Raw genomic sequence first — 13999 nt, 5'->3', positions numbered from 1 at the left:
GTCTTATCTATTTTATTTTATTTTACAGTACTTAACATATTTAAAAGCTTTCTGAACTTTTCATGTTGGTGACACACTTTTTAGACATGCATCATTTCTCAACACAGTAGTACTGCAGTTCCATTTCTTTTTGCGACACAGTAATTCAGTTTTACTAGCAAAACAGAGGCTAAACTAACCACTTTCCAGCCCTGGAAGGAGCATGAGGAGCGTTCCCAGGACACACAGTTTGGAAAGCTCTGCTCCCAAGGGACCATAGACTAAGGTATGTCAAATAGTTCTCATGAAGTAGCTGTAAAGAATGGATTAGCAAATGAATGCCACACCATAGAGTGTGAATGAAGATCACAGTGGATTTGGCATTGCTGTTTGGCTCCTGATCTAGCAAGAAACCTGCATGTAGAGGCCTGCTTCCTCATAAAGCGCTCCTTTTCTGGACCTGAGCATATATGTGCTAAGTCATATTTTGATACATTGCTATTTTTTAAAGTATATATTTCAAAGAAGCATATACATTACAAAAAAAGTGACAGCTGTGGTGACTATAAATTTTCTAAATTATGCATTTTTCAAAAAATTAGACACATTTATAGATGTATGAATCCAATAAATAAATGCTTTCCAATCCTGAACAACCTATAAAAAAACAACCAACCATAGATTGACAGGCATTTTCAGTCCCCAAGCTGTGTGCCTATGAGTGGTAGTATCTCAATTATTCCTTGTACAGTGTCATCAATGAAGGAGCAGGGAGCAAGAACATCCACAAGCAAATCTGCCATTAACAGCTAGAAGTGATACAAGCTTTATAGAGCTACGATAAAGCTGCTATAGCTCCTGGCTGTGAAAGGCAGGAATTTCCTTAGGAATATTCGTACTTCCTGCTGAAAAGTTAAGCGTGTCACTAATACAGCACCTGGTGCTCTTGCAGGAATCATTAAATAATGATTCTGGACAAAAATAATGTTAGCTATAAAGTTATGTCTGAGAGTCTGATTGGATCAGAGAACTTCTCACGGTTTCTTTATAATGAAGCTCTCTAACAAAACTACAGCATTAGCTGCCTACAACTACTTCCAATGTATATGTTTCATCTACTTTCATCTACTTCAGTAGTCTATGAGACAAGACCAAAGAAGAACAGTAGAATCAGCATAATAGGAGCAATAGGAAGATCTGGGAGCCTGAAGAGCTCTGTCACAGACATGCCCAGTTTTACAGTATTTTATTTTTCCCCCAACAGAAAGATCTGAAGCTGAGCTGAAACAGCTATTGCCATTTCAGCTCTCTTAATTTTTTGAAAGATGACCAAGCCCTAAAGATTTTTAAATGCCCTACTGAAAGCTTCTAAAAGAATTGTAGGCTAGGCTGGATGCAACAGCAAGAAGATAATTCATAAGTCCAGCTCCCTCACCACAAAGTTGTCAGTGACAGATAACATTCTAACACTCAAAGACTGGCACATATACATATATGGCACATCTTTATTAAAAGCAATCAAAGGTTTCTCCTTTTGACTTCTTAGACATTTTTGGGGAATGCTGGCCATTTAAAGATGAGAAAGTAAGGAGGGCCCTAGTGGGTCAACCCAAAAGGCCCACTTGTACAGTCATACCTCGGTTTATGTACGTCTCGGTTTGAGTATTTTCAGTTTAAGTACTCCGCGGACCTGTCTGGAATGGATTAATCCACTTTCCATTACTTTCAATGGGAAAGTTTGCTTCAGGTTAAGTACGGACTTCCGGAACCAATTACACTCATACCTCGGGTTAAGTATGCTTCAGGTTGAGTACTCCGCAGACCCATCTGCAACAGATTAATCCACTTTCCATTACTTTCAATGGGAAAGTTCGCTTCAGGTTAAGTACAGACTTCCGGAACCAATTGTGTTTGTAAACCGAGGTACCACTGTATTGGCATTCTGTTCTCACCAAATGCCTATGCAAAGCCCACAAGCAGAAGATGAGCACAATCACACTCTCCTCATTTGTGATCCTCACCAACTGGTAATCAGGGACACATTGTTTCGGATACTGATATTCCCTCCTGCCTGATGGCTAAATTGATTTGACTAGACTAATTAATCAAAACATATTTTGTTGTGACCAATCAACTGGCAATCCTTTTTAATACATGTATTTTTAAAGCTGCAAGTGGAAGGAATCCTCTTAAAATAGCATTTCCCCTTTTGTCATGTGCATAAGAGAATGCCTTTTCTTTGGCACCTCACCTGCTATGACCCAGGTACATAGATAGGCTGCCCCCCCCCCCAAAAAAATATTACTGTTGTATTAAGAGTTTTAAATAAATTCAATAGAGATAAATGAAAAGTTCGTCATTTAGCAGTAGAATGGGGAATCAAATGCACAGGTATAGCATGGGGGATACCTAGCTTGGCAGAAGTGCATGTATGTAAAAAAAAGGATGTTGAAATTACAGTTGGCACAATCACAACATGATCAGCAGTTTGCTGTTACTGCAATGAAGCCTACTATGAACATAATAAATGCATTACTCTTTAAGGTTCCATGGAACTCTTGGGACAGGCAGATGAAAAAGTAAGGCAGAGTGGGTACTATCTGGACATTGATGACATTTCAGCCCCAAACCTCTGAATGACTTCTCCCAGCAGGTTCATTGTAGATGTTTAAAAGCATGGGCTTACTACCTATTAATGGTTCTTACTTGCTTGCAGTGATAGCAGGGGAAACCTCACTCAATATTTGTTTTACCATTAGGCGTGCAGAGTGCAACAAATCTGACAGGTGGACACAGAAATTATCTTTTTTTTGCAAAGGCAAGTTTACAGCAGTAAAGGTATAAGCCTTTTGTGATTACAAGACCGGATAGGATCAAAATCTGGGACACTTCTAGGAAAATCAATAGCGAGCTTGCTTTGTGTACATTCAAGATGATTTTGTATCCCAGGCATAAAAATATATAGCAGAAGTTAGCAGCAGGAGTCTTCCAACAGCAGAGGGGGTTAAAAGAAGTATGAATAATGAGAACATACTTTTAGCCAGGCAAAATTGCTCGTATGTTAATAATAGATGACCCAAGATACGCAGCATGGTGTCAATATCTGTGAAACATTACAAAGTGAAACCCTCATAGTAGTGAAATGCTAGATAGTAGTGCTGGCAGGCTTGGTATGTTTGAAAGAAATCTTCCCCAGAGAATGAGCCCAGTGTGTATGCTCAACCGCAACATTTTTAGATTAGAAAAAAACACTGTTCCTCCCCTACATCCAGCCTCCTGATGGTTCAATGACTTCATCTAATGGTCCTACCTAATATTGCCTGCACTTACACAACCTATTCAGTGGCATGGTTACAGTAGTTAAGTGCCTTCTGAAAAGTACTAAACATTCCCATTTCCCATTGTTTCAAGTGAAGAGCTGCAAATGGAAGTTCTTCGAAGAATTAGGCTATAAGCCTCTCTGTTCCAGGTTCTTTTTATAACCATGGGATATTATTTTGTGGGGTGGGGGACGCGCCTGAGACACTGGAAATAATGTGTGGCTATTTATGAAAGAAAACAGAATTGCACTTGCAAACGGGCTGCTCCAGGTCTATCTGCACCCCTGGGGTTCAGGTCACTGTTTCAAAAAGCACTACTAGCCCAGCTGACCTACTCAGCCTTCAGATTAGGACTTCATCCAGCAAACCTATAATGTATTGTAAATAATAATAATAATAATATATACCCCACCCATCTGGCTGAGTTTCCCCAGTCACTCTGGACAGCTTCCAACAAAATATTAAAAATACAATAAAACATTAGTCATTAAAAACTTCCTTAAGCAGGGCTGCCTTCAGATGTCTTCTAAATGCCAGACAGTTGTTTATTTCCTTGACATCTGATGAGAGGGCATTCCACAGGGCGGGTGCCACTACCCCGAGAAGGCCTTCTGCCTGGTTCCCTGTAAACTGCCCTGTGGTCATCTGATGAAGGGTGGTATATAAATTTAATAAACAAACAAACAAACAAACAAACAAACAAATGAGTCCTCCGCATACATTCATTTTTTGAAAACCCGAAATAAGGCAAGAAACAACACTGTGGGCGAAAATGCCACTAACCAGATTTTGCAAAAATAAGGTAGGGTCCAGCTTACAGAACACTCCTAAATGTGTCTACTCAGAAGCAAGTCCTACTTTCAATGGGGCTTTATCCCAAGTGAATGGATATAAGCAGGGCTGGGGAAACTGACTTTCCAAGATGTTGCTGAACTACAGCTGCCACCTACCTTGACCACTGGCCATTCCTGCTGGGGCTGCTGGAAGTTGGAGTCCCACATATGGAGGGCCACAGATTCCCTATTTCTAGGATAAGGGAAATGTATCACACACTAGTTCTGATTGGCATGTTGCCCCATATGTATTGATTTCAGTAAGTCCAAATTGAGTTCTTCAAATAAAGGGGACTGCCTTGATTTATAGTGTTGGTAGAGCATGAGACTTTTAATCTCAGGGTCATGGGTTCAAGCCCCACATTGGGTAACAGATTCCTGCACTGCACTTTTGGGGGGTTGGAATAGATTATTCTCGTAGTCTCTTCCAAATCCACAATTCTGTGCTTCTGTGGAAAAATAGTCCTTAAAATCAGCTAGTTGGTGGAAATCACATGTTTGGCACAGTTAAAATAATCCATGCATGTTGGTAACTACCGAATTCCAGGCAAAAAAATTAAAAAGGAAGCCTTTTCACATTCACTGTATAGTATATGATGCAGCATGACTTTAGTAATATGAACTAATAGTCTCCTCCTCCAAGACTGTTCTGGATATGTTTAAATGTTTGGGTTGGGCAATGCTATACATTTCTCAGATGTTAACTCCAGCATCTAATTTATGATTTGGCTTGTTTTATTATCCCTAACTGGGGTCGTTGCATTCAGCAAATGCCTATTTTCTGTGCATTTTCTGTTGATAAACAGCAGAACTGAGATACGTGCAATAAATCTTAACTATAATTCCCCATCTAGAGAAAACAGTAAGGCATAATATGAGTGGCAATGTTAGCAATTCTATCTTTAAAATGAGAATGAGCGACGTAATGGCAGAGGAAGAGCTGCACCCAAAGTATATACTCAAGGTGTTAAAGGTCCTTTGCGGGGGGGGGGGGGGGGTAGTTTCACAGATTCCTAGCAAGATCATAAGGATATAACTGAGTGCAAGCAGCCAGGAAAGGAAATAGAAGATCACACTAAAAACTGTGATATTGCCTCTAGCATTGCTCCGGCATAGGGAATTGCAATTCGTGGACAGAGAAACAGTATATAATTCTAAATTCTCTGGTGCCTCCTTGAGAAAAGAACGCTTTAAATTATTTTGATACAATCAGATTCACAATTTCATCGAAGGGCTTGCTCGCATGCCCATTTAATGGAATAAAGACTAAGTATCTCAAGAGTAATCACTTTCCATATTTTGGACAGAAATGCTTTGACTCTTCTTTGGGCAGAATTGCAAATTCTAAGAAATATGGAGCTGCTGCTGAAAAGAGCAGCTCTAAGCTGCCCTCTGCCCTTCTGTCATGAACAAGAGCTTACCCTGGCAACACTACAACATGACATTTCACCCCCTTCACAGGAGGGAGGCAGGGAATGGACAATCTACCATCAACTGACCTAGAACTTCCAACATCACTTGTGTGAGCTAATTACCAACCCCACGTACTGCAATTGTGTGTGTGTAATATTAGCCACTTTTTTTCAGAAAGGTGAACTCAAAGCAGCTCACAAGCACAGACATTGAAAATAAGTATAACAAGAGAGGCCTCAATCCAGTCATGAGATTGAACACTGCAATCGTATATACACTTACCCAGGAAGAAGCCCCACTAAAGTCATCAGGACTTACTTCAGGATATACATGCATAGGGCTAGTTGAAGCTACCTTGTTTCCTCTTGAACTTAATTGAAGTTTAGCAGAACTAGGGCAACGGCGTGGGTTTTTCCCCCCAAAAAGGGAAATGGTTTAGTCAAATGATATTTATTGTTTTCAAATCAGACATTATAATATATATGAATGGAGGCAAAATACATTTTTTAAAACACAGATTTTGTTTCTAGGTTCCCAAGACAGTGAAGTCAAACAGTCTAAAATTAACTCTCCTTACATTTCCTCGAAGCCCTTTGCATTTTTTAAAAATGTAATTATTTAAATTTTTGTTACGGGGAGCACAGTCAAATATCCTAGATATTCACAGCTGTGTCTGAATTTATGAATATAAATAATACATTTAATTTACACTGTAAAGAAAGATTACCTCAATGGAGTGAATTATTCAGTGACAAAAATTATTTGAAAAAGAAGCAAGGAGAGGTTACTTTTGTAAATGCAGCACTACAAAATATACACTTTTCTGCAACTTAGATGTAAATTAACAAGAATGTGATCTACTTCAGGCATCCCCAAACTTCGGCCCTCCAAATGTTTTGGACTACAATTCCCATCATCCCAGACCACTGGTCCTGTTAGCTAGGGATCATGGGAGTTGTAGGCCAAAACATCTGGAGGGCCGCAGTTTGGGGATGCCCGATCTAGTTCCTACATACAACACAGGAGTAATTCCTATTTCTCAACTGAGCTTTTTTAGACTGTGACAAAGGTGCCATTTTCTGAAGCACATTGAGGGACCCCAACCGTGCCTGGCTCCAACAATGGGGGAGCCTGCCCCCCTGAAAAAACAAGACTGAGGGGGTCTACAGTGCCTTCAACCCCCTGGAGCCAGCACCTTTGGTAGGTGGATCTCATGAATAAAAGCTCCTCCATACAATATGTCTTGGAATCTAGAAGTCAAGAAGAAAGCTCTTCCCCCTGGCATATTGCTTTCCATGTAGAGGACTCTGTATATCTGTTTCTTTAGTGTGGAGAACATTAAGTGACACAAATTCCCACCTGCAGTCTAAAGCTTCTCATCGGAATACAGGTTGGCCTCCTCCTCTGTTGGGAGTACAAGCCTGAAATTTGAATCAGTTCTCCAGATAACCTCCATCAGACAACCATTTGCACTTAAAGACACCCTGGTCCAAAGGGGTGCTTCCCACAGCAATTTGCAACACAGAAGGTTGACTATAGCAATTTACTCTGCACAACACATCAGGAGCCATCTCTGAGCCTGATATCATGAAGGGAATGTAAAGTCTAAATTAACCCATCCACGGATGCAGCCAGAGTGACAAAGCAGCGATTTCCATCATTTTTAATAAAAAAAATTCCTTCAGTAGCACCTTAAAGACCAACTAAGGTGCTACTGAAGGAATTTTTTTTATTTTACTTCGATCCAGACCAACACGGCTACCTACCTGTAACCATCATTTTTAAGATGTTGATTGAAGACATTTCTGTCACATATATATATATATATATATATATATATATATATATATATATATATGGATGTGTCTATTCAGAGGTTACATTTGCCACATCCCTGGAATAGTCGGAATACCTCAAGTGGCCCCAATCTTAACTGATAGCATAACTCTATGCATGTCTACTTAGAAGTAGTCCCATTATGTGCATAGGACTGTTATGTGTCTAAACCATATGCCGGGGGGGGGGCAGATGAGGGGGAATATTAACTCCAGCTTGGAAAGAAAGAGGATGGCTACTAGCTGAATCTTAGCAAAGGATGGGTACTCAGGAAGATTTGCTTTTGCTTTCTACCCTACAGAGGTAAAGGAGCCTCGGTGTTAAAACATTTATCCAAATAACACTTTGTAATTATGTTAAGAGAAATGTTGTCTTCAAGAGTTATTTGAACTGAGCTTTATTTGACAAGGAAACATGCTTAATTCACACATGCAAACAGATTGAGCAAGTTAGGCAAACACAATTGGTACACTTTGACCATGAAACTATAGGTAAGCTGTCTCTGTTTGTTATAAACTGTATAATTGCCTATGTATAATTTTCTATGTAGAGATGATAAAATGTATCATAATGCTATAAGATATATGTCTAACGTAGGATCTTTTAATATATATTCCAGCTGATGAAGAATAAATGAAACAGGGCCTTGTCCTGGATTTGAAAATCATTTCAACTGGAATTTGTCTCATTAAAGGTAAAGGGACCCCTGACCATTAGGTCCAGTCGTGACCGACTCTGGGGTTGCACGCTCATCTCGCATTATTGGCCGAGGGAGCCGGCGTATAGCTTCCAGGTCATGTGGCCAGCATGACAAAGCCGCTTCTGGAAAACCAGAGCAGCACATGGAAACGCCGTTTACCTTCCCGCTGTAGTGGTTCCTATTTATCTACTTGCATTTTGACGTGCTTTTGAACTGCTAGGTTGGCAGGAGCTGGGACCCGAACAACGGGAGCTCACCCCGTCACAGGGATTCGAACCGCCGACCTTCTGATCAGCAAGCCCTAGGCTCAGTGGTTTAACCACAGCGCCACCTGGGTCAAAAAACAGTTTGAAGAATTCATAATTAATCTCCTTCCTGGCCCGAGTTCTTGGAACCTTTTCTTTTGATTTCCTGATTGCACCAAGAACTCCTATTTCTACAGTACTTTTTGTAGGTTGTCATCAACATTTTTCTTTTTCAGTGCATTTGCATGTATTGAACTGGACTTTTCAGATAGAAAAGAGAGGAAGAGCAAAAAGATACATCAACCCTGCGCTGAGCAAATGCAGGGGAAACCATACCCAGCTGTTGTATGTACCAAATAATTAGCTGAGAGCAAAAGAAGGTGCTAGGTCAGAGGCTCAAGGCCTGTGGTGGGCTCATGTGCTTGCACACAATAGAGGGCAATCCCTTCGCGCACACACCCCTTCCCGGATGACTGGTACACTGACAATCAAGATCCCCACAACCCATCAAGCAGCTGCATGGTGGGCTAAAGGGAGTGAAACTGTGATGAGAAAACACAACAGAGAGTGTGTGTGTGTCGCTCGTGTGCCTCACTTCCCATGGGAGCTGCACTGCCTTCAGCCCAGGAAAGAGATGCTTTGGCAGACTAGGGTGGGGAGCAGGTGGCAAGGTGAAATTGGGCAATCTGCAGATACAGCCTCTGTGGGACACATGAAGCTGACATGTGCTAGGAATTCTAGTATTATCTATACACTATACTATACAACTTACAAATGGCCCAAGGCAGTAGTACTGTGCTCCTTAGTCATGACTGAGATTTGCCACTTCACCTCCAATTCTTGATTTCTGATATGCCCTCTTCCAAATCACACAAATTGATGTTGACATTTGGGTTGATATTAAAACAACTGTTGTGGTTGGTTTTTTACACTCTGTTACCAAACACAAACATCTAGATTAATATTGTCTTTGAAGTAGCAAGGTGACTTTTAAAATTATGCCCTAAATGACTATAACATTTCTCATTTGTACCTATGCACAGTCCCAAAACCACTACACAGTTGGAGAAATGAAGGTTTAGAGCAGCTGATCTCAATTCCCATCCCTACTTGAAAATTGTTGTGGGTCTTGGCAGACCACTTAATAAACTTCTTTTTATTCAGCACCAACACTTACATTTAAAAAGTGCAATATTATGAAAACCGTCAATCCTATCCCAGACTACTTAGAAAGGCCTCTTTAAATGGTAGTTTTTAATGAGAAAAATATTAGACAGCACCAGCATTATATTATGAAAATCACAGGCCCTAGTTCAAGTTCTTGTTAGCCTGTTCGATAAATTCAGTCCTGTCAAAAGAGACTTGATCCTACAGACCAGTAGTCTCTGTGGACCATGATTTGAGGAGCTCTGGTTTAGATAATTTACCACTCCATTTGCATTCACTTCCAACAGCTTAGATACACTTTCCACCCACATATGCCTATAATGTGAAGATAATAGATATGAAAGCAGCAAGGGAACTATTTTACTACTACATGTGAATGGAGACATTGTTTTCTCATTCTCCGCATAACTTAAAAGGAAAATTATAGAGTTGGGGCTTGTTAAAACCAAAAGGAGGGAAATGTAGAACTGGAGCAACAGAATCATGCTGAAATAAAGTTGGTTATCACATTAGAAATTATATTCTTCTTGTCCTTACATTGCACTGTAGTTTAGTATGATGCAGTCTGAGTACAGAGTTCTCAATGGGAGGGCAATTGTACTTCTTAAAACTGGTTTGAAGTTATTTCCATTCCAGACAACAGAAAAGCCTATACTGTATTATCATTTTTTAAATATACATTACCCATGGAGCTGTGAGTTGCACACAGCCAAGTGGCACACTTGCCCAATACACATTTGGCAACTCTGTGTTTACAAAGAATGGCAAACTGCCTGAATGTCCAGGTGATGTCTACATATTTTTGTTTCTAATAGTCACATAAAACTGTGTACTTTTTAAAAAGAATCTTCTTCATCTACATTGTCAACGATTTTGTTGCGTTGGAAGGGATTCTGAGGGTCATCTAGTCCAACCCCCCTGGCAAACAGGCATTCTGTTGTAGCAACTGTAACCAAGGCTTAAGGTGTCATTTGTCCCCTAGCTTGTGCATCTGGGTTTCTAACACTGCTGTACAATTCATTCCATTTTATGACAACATCCAGGGCATCTCAGAAACAGCTCCAGCCACTACTGAAGAATTACGGTAATAATAATCAGAGATAAACAAACCACCTACTGGCAGTACAAGTACAACAGGAGCCATTTAGGGAAAGCACAGTTATCACCAATCAATTTCTGTAATTTATCTGTATATTTTTATGCTGTTTAATATGATATATGTTTAATATGATATATGTATATGTATGTATACAAGCAGTTAAACAGAATCAATACAAAACAATATTCAATAGAACTTCTAAAAATTAGATCAAAACATATCATGTGATTATTCCACAAGGACATTATGCTGTGCCACAACAAAAACTCATGAAACACTCTGCTTTTGTTGCCTTGACCCTGCCTATTTCTTCCAGAGCAAGCACTTGAACCTTATTAGCCCCTGCCTATTATCAAGAGAAGAACCACACAAGCTATCAAGTTAATAGAACTGAAACAATATTCTGCAACAGGGATGGGGAACCTGTAGCCCTCCAAATGTTGCTGGACTCCAACTCCCAGCCAGCATTGTCATAGGTTGAATCACAAGATATCCACAACAACTAAAGACCAATAAACCGTGGAAGGAGCCATGCTCTTTTAGGCTGCAATTCTACCAACTGAAATGGGAGTAAGCCCCATTAGGGACATAGGAAGCTGCCTTGCATGGAGCCAGAGCATTGGGTCCATTGAGCTTTGCACCTTCTGCACTGACAATGTCTTCAGGGTTTTAAGCAAGGTTCTCTCCCACCTCTATCTGCTCGAGCAATGGGGCTTGGGACCTCCTCCATGCAGAGCAGATGTTCTACCACTGAGCTGTAGTCCCTTTCCATCTCAATGGGTCTGAGTTCAGAGTCAAATCTTCCAACAGCTATTTGCACTGGAATAGTTATATATCAGCTTCAACAAGGAATGGAACCCCAACAAGTAGAAATGAAGTTATATGCCACAGAGGCGCGCGCACACACAGTCAGGGCAAACCAAAGGGTGAGATTGTATGCACCATAAAGCATAAACCAGGCCCTTTGCCATGCAGCCACAGTGGACCTAGAGCAAAATATTCATCTCAGTGGTGCTACCAACTGCTACCAATACACAGAAAACTCTTCATTTTATTTCATTTGAAAGAAACAAAGGAGTGGCTCTTGATAACATGAAAACCAAGTGTCAAACCCAAACAAAAGCAGCCCTTTGACAACAGCCTTTAACTGATGCTACAAATTGCAACTTCAGAAGGGGGAGGAACATGTCTCAGCTGTGAGCAGAGGTAAGATTTCATATTTGAGCCACAAAGCCATCAAAAGGCATGCAGTACCCCCCATCAGGTGCTTCCGGAACACCTTGACCTCACATTGATCATGAAGTGGTTTTAATACCCAGTTGTCAAGTTGATACAACGGGAACAAACAAGGTTTCCATAGAACTGTGCAACATTTAAATATCTGATTTAAGCACTCTGCATGGGAGAGAGGAAATCTCTTCCTCATGCCAGACAGACACTTCAAACTGCCTTGAAATGAAGCCAGAATGAGAATCCACCTTCAAAGTGCAGGATGTGCAGGAACAGAAAAAAGGTACACAAGAGATCAAAAAAAGGGGGATGGGTGGGGAATTAGACAGCATTACCTGGAGTCCTCCTTTACAATGGGAAAGCACCATAATCCAATGAACATAAAAACGGGGGGGGGGGGGACCTAGCATACTTCGTAGCAAACACAATTGACTACTTGCAAATATATACACACTGTCTAACTCTAAGCGCAATGAGCACCAGAACTGGCATTGCTTTTGATCTTATGGGCAACACGCAGTGGCTTTTCTAGAAATCGTTATTCCCTAGGCGAAGGAAAAGCTTTATGATCCACGCGGCATGAAAAGGCCCTCGGTCCTCACAACTCTTGCTGAGGGCGGAGGGAGGCCGTGGCAGCTGCAAAAGAGACGTGTGGCTCCAGGGAGAGATCCTGCGAGGCAACTCCGACATGCACGGGAGAATCAAGCGAGTCCGCCAAGCGCGAGAGAGCGCCGGGCGCCGCGACCCCCTCCCTCGGCAGCTGTCATTGACCTTCTGGGAAAGGGTTCGCGCTGCCGGACGGGCTTCACAGCTCCCCGGCCAAAGCGAGGCCAGCTAGCAGGAGGAGGGGCTGGGAAGGGAGCTGCCACCCACACCTGGGACAGCTGCTACGAAGCTGGGCTTGCCAGCCTCACACAGGGTCAGTTGCAGGGAGAGTTGACGCTGCTTGCGGAGCGCGAGGCAGATCAGCTCTCCAGCTGCAGCTTGCAGGGGGATCCGTCTCATCTGGGCTGCAGGGCGGACGGGATTCAAGGGGAAATCAATACTAGACCTGGGTGGGTGGGTGGGAAGAGAGAAGAGGGACGAGAAACTCCAAGAGCGAGAGGGTCACCATCGTCCCCGCGAGCCTGCTCAGCCCTTCGCCAAAGGGCAGCTACTCACCAGCTGCAGCGTGCAGAGGAAGATCAGCGTGCAGCGCCCCGAGCAGCAGCCCATGGTGGAAGGCAAGTGGGCGAGACGCCGGCCGGCAGCGCCGCTCCTGCCTTCCTCGAGCGCCGCCTCGCTCTCACCACATTCGGACGGAGCCCCTCGCCGCCCTCGCCTCGTGCGCCGGCCAAATCCCTTTGTTCGCGCCTCACAGGAGAAGGAGGAGGAGGAAGAAGAAGAACGCTAGGAAGAGGCGGCGGTCGTCCCCTCCGTCTCAGCCCCGGCGAAGGCGTTCAGGAGGGCAGCCTGGCCGCCGCCGAGCGAAGCATCCGGCGCTGGCGAAAGCTGCGGGAAGGTGGGCGTGGGGCTGCTGCCGGGGCCGGCGACGCGCGCGCGCCTCTGGAAAACCAGCCTATGAATGGGACTTCGGAACTGAGGCGCCGGCGGCGGGGGTGGGAGTCGGAATTGTCAATGGTTCCGCGGGTGAAGAAGCGGGAATGGCTGAGCAGCAGGTGCCCAGTGAGTGAGGGGAGCCGAGAGCAGGTTTGTGGCGCCTCGGCGGGCAGCTGGCAAATGGCGAGGGACGCTCGCCTCCTCGAGGGGGGCTATTGTCGAGCGAGGGGCGAGGAGACGGTCCGCTCGAGGCGGGGCTTCTTCAGTTTAGGGTCTCCGAGGGAAGAGGCAGGAGCCGCTGCCGGGACTCTCGCGCCTCGCAGCCGCAGGGGGCGCAAGGTTCAATTGGTCTCCGACGCGAGGAGCTAAAGGGACCACCGAGGTGCGCGCGGGGAAGCCGGCGTGATTGGCGCGCTGCTCCTCCCAGGCTCCGAACAAGCGCTCGCGCCGACCGCGGCTCTCCCCGGGAAAGTTGAACGGCGTGGAGAAGAAGAGAGCCTGATTGGCTCGGAGGAAGAGTGAGGGGCGGGGCGCGAGGGGCGGGGCGCTCCCGCCCTTTACCCGCGAGGAGAAAAGGAAGGAAGGAATGAAGGCGTCTTGGACAGTATACAGCATTAAAAACAAAAAACAAAAAACCA

General features: G+C 43.5%; 1 protein-coding gene across 4 annotated transcripts in view; it reads right to left on the bottom strand.

Annotated features, from left to right (window-relative positions):
• NKAIN3 (sodium/potassium transporting ATPase interacting 3) overlaps nucleotides 1-13793 on the bottom strand; it is a 197385-nt gene extending 183592 nt beyond the window's left edge. Inside the window, exon 1 of one of the 4 annotated variants that reach the window (XM_035126230.3) lies at nucleotides 12984-13793. In XM_035126230.3, coding sequence (XP_034982121.1) covers nucleotides 12984-13037 — 54 coding nt within the window. In that variant the 5' untranslated portion in view covers nucleotides 13038-13793. Of the gene's footprint in view, nucleotides 1-12157; nucleotides 12423-12983 lie in introns of those variants that run through there. The other 3 variants (XM_088675578.1, XM_088675579.1, XM_088675577.1) reach the window with 3 other exon arrangements.
• Between the last annotated feature and the right edge of the window lie 206 nt (nucleotides 13794-13999).

The sequence above is a fragment of the Zootoca vivipara genome, chromosome 8, assembly GCF_965207765.1.
Source record: "Zootoca vivipara chromosome 8, rZooViv2.hap1.1, whole genome shotgun sequence".
NCBI lineage: Eukaryota > Metazoa > Chordata > Lepidosauria > Squamata > Lacertidae > Zootoca > Zootoca vivipara.
Note: the sequence above shows the minus strand (reverse complement) of the source record. Positions and strands in the feature narration are given on the sequence as shown.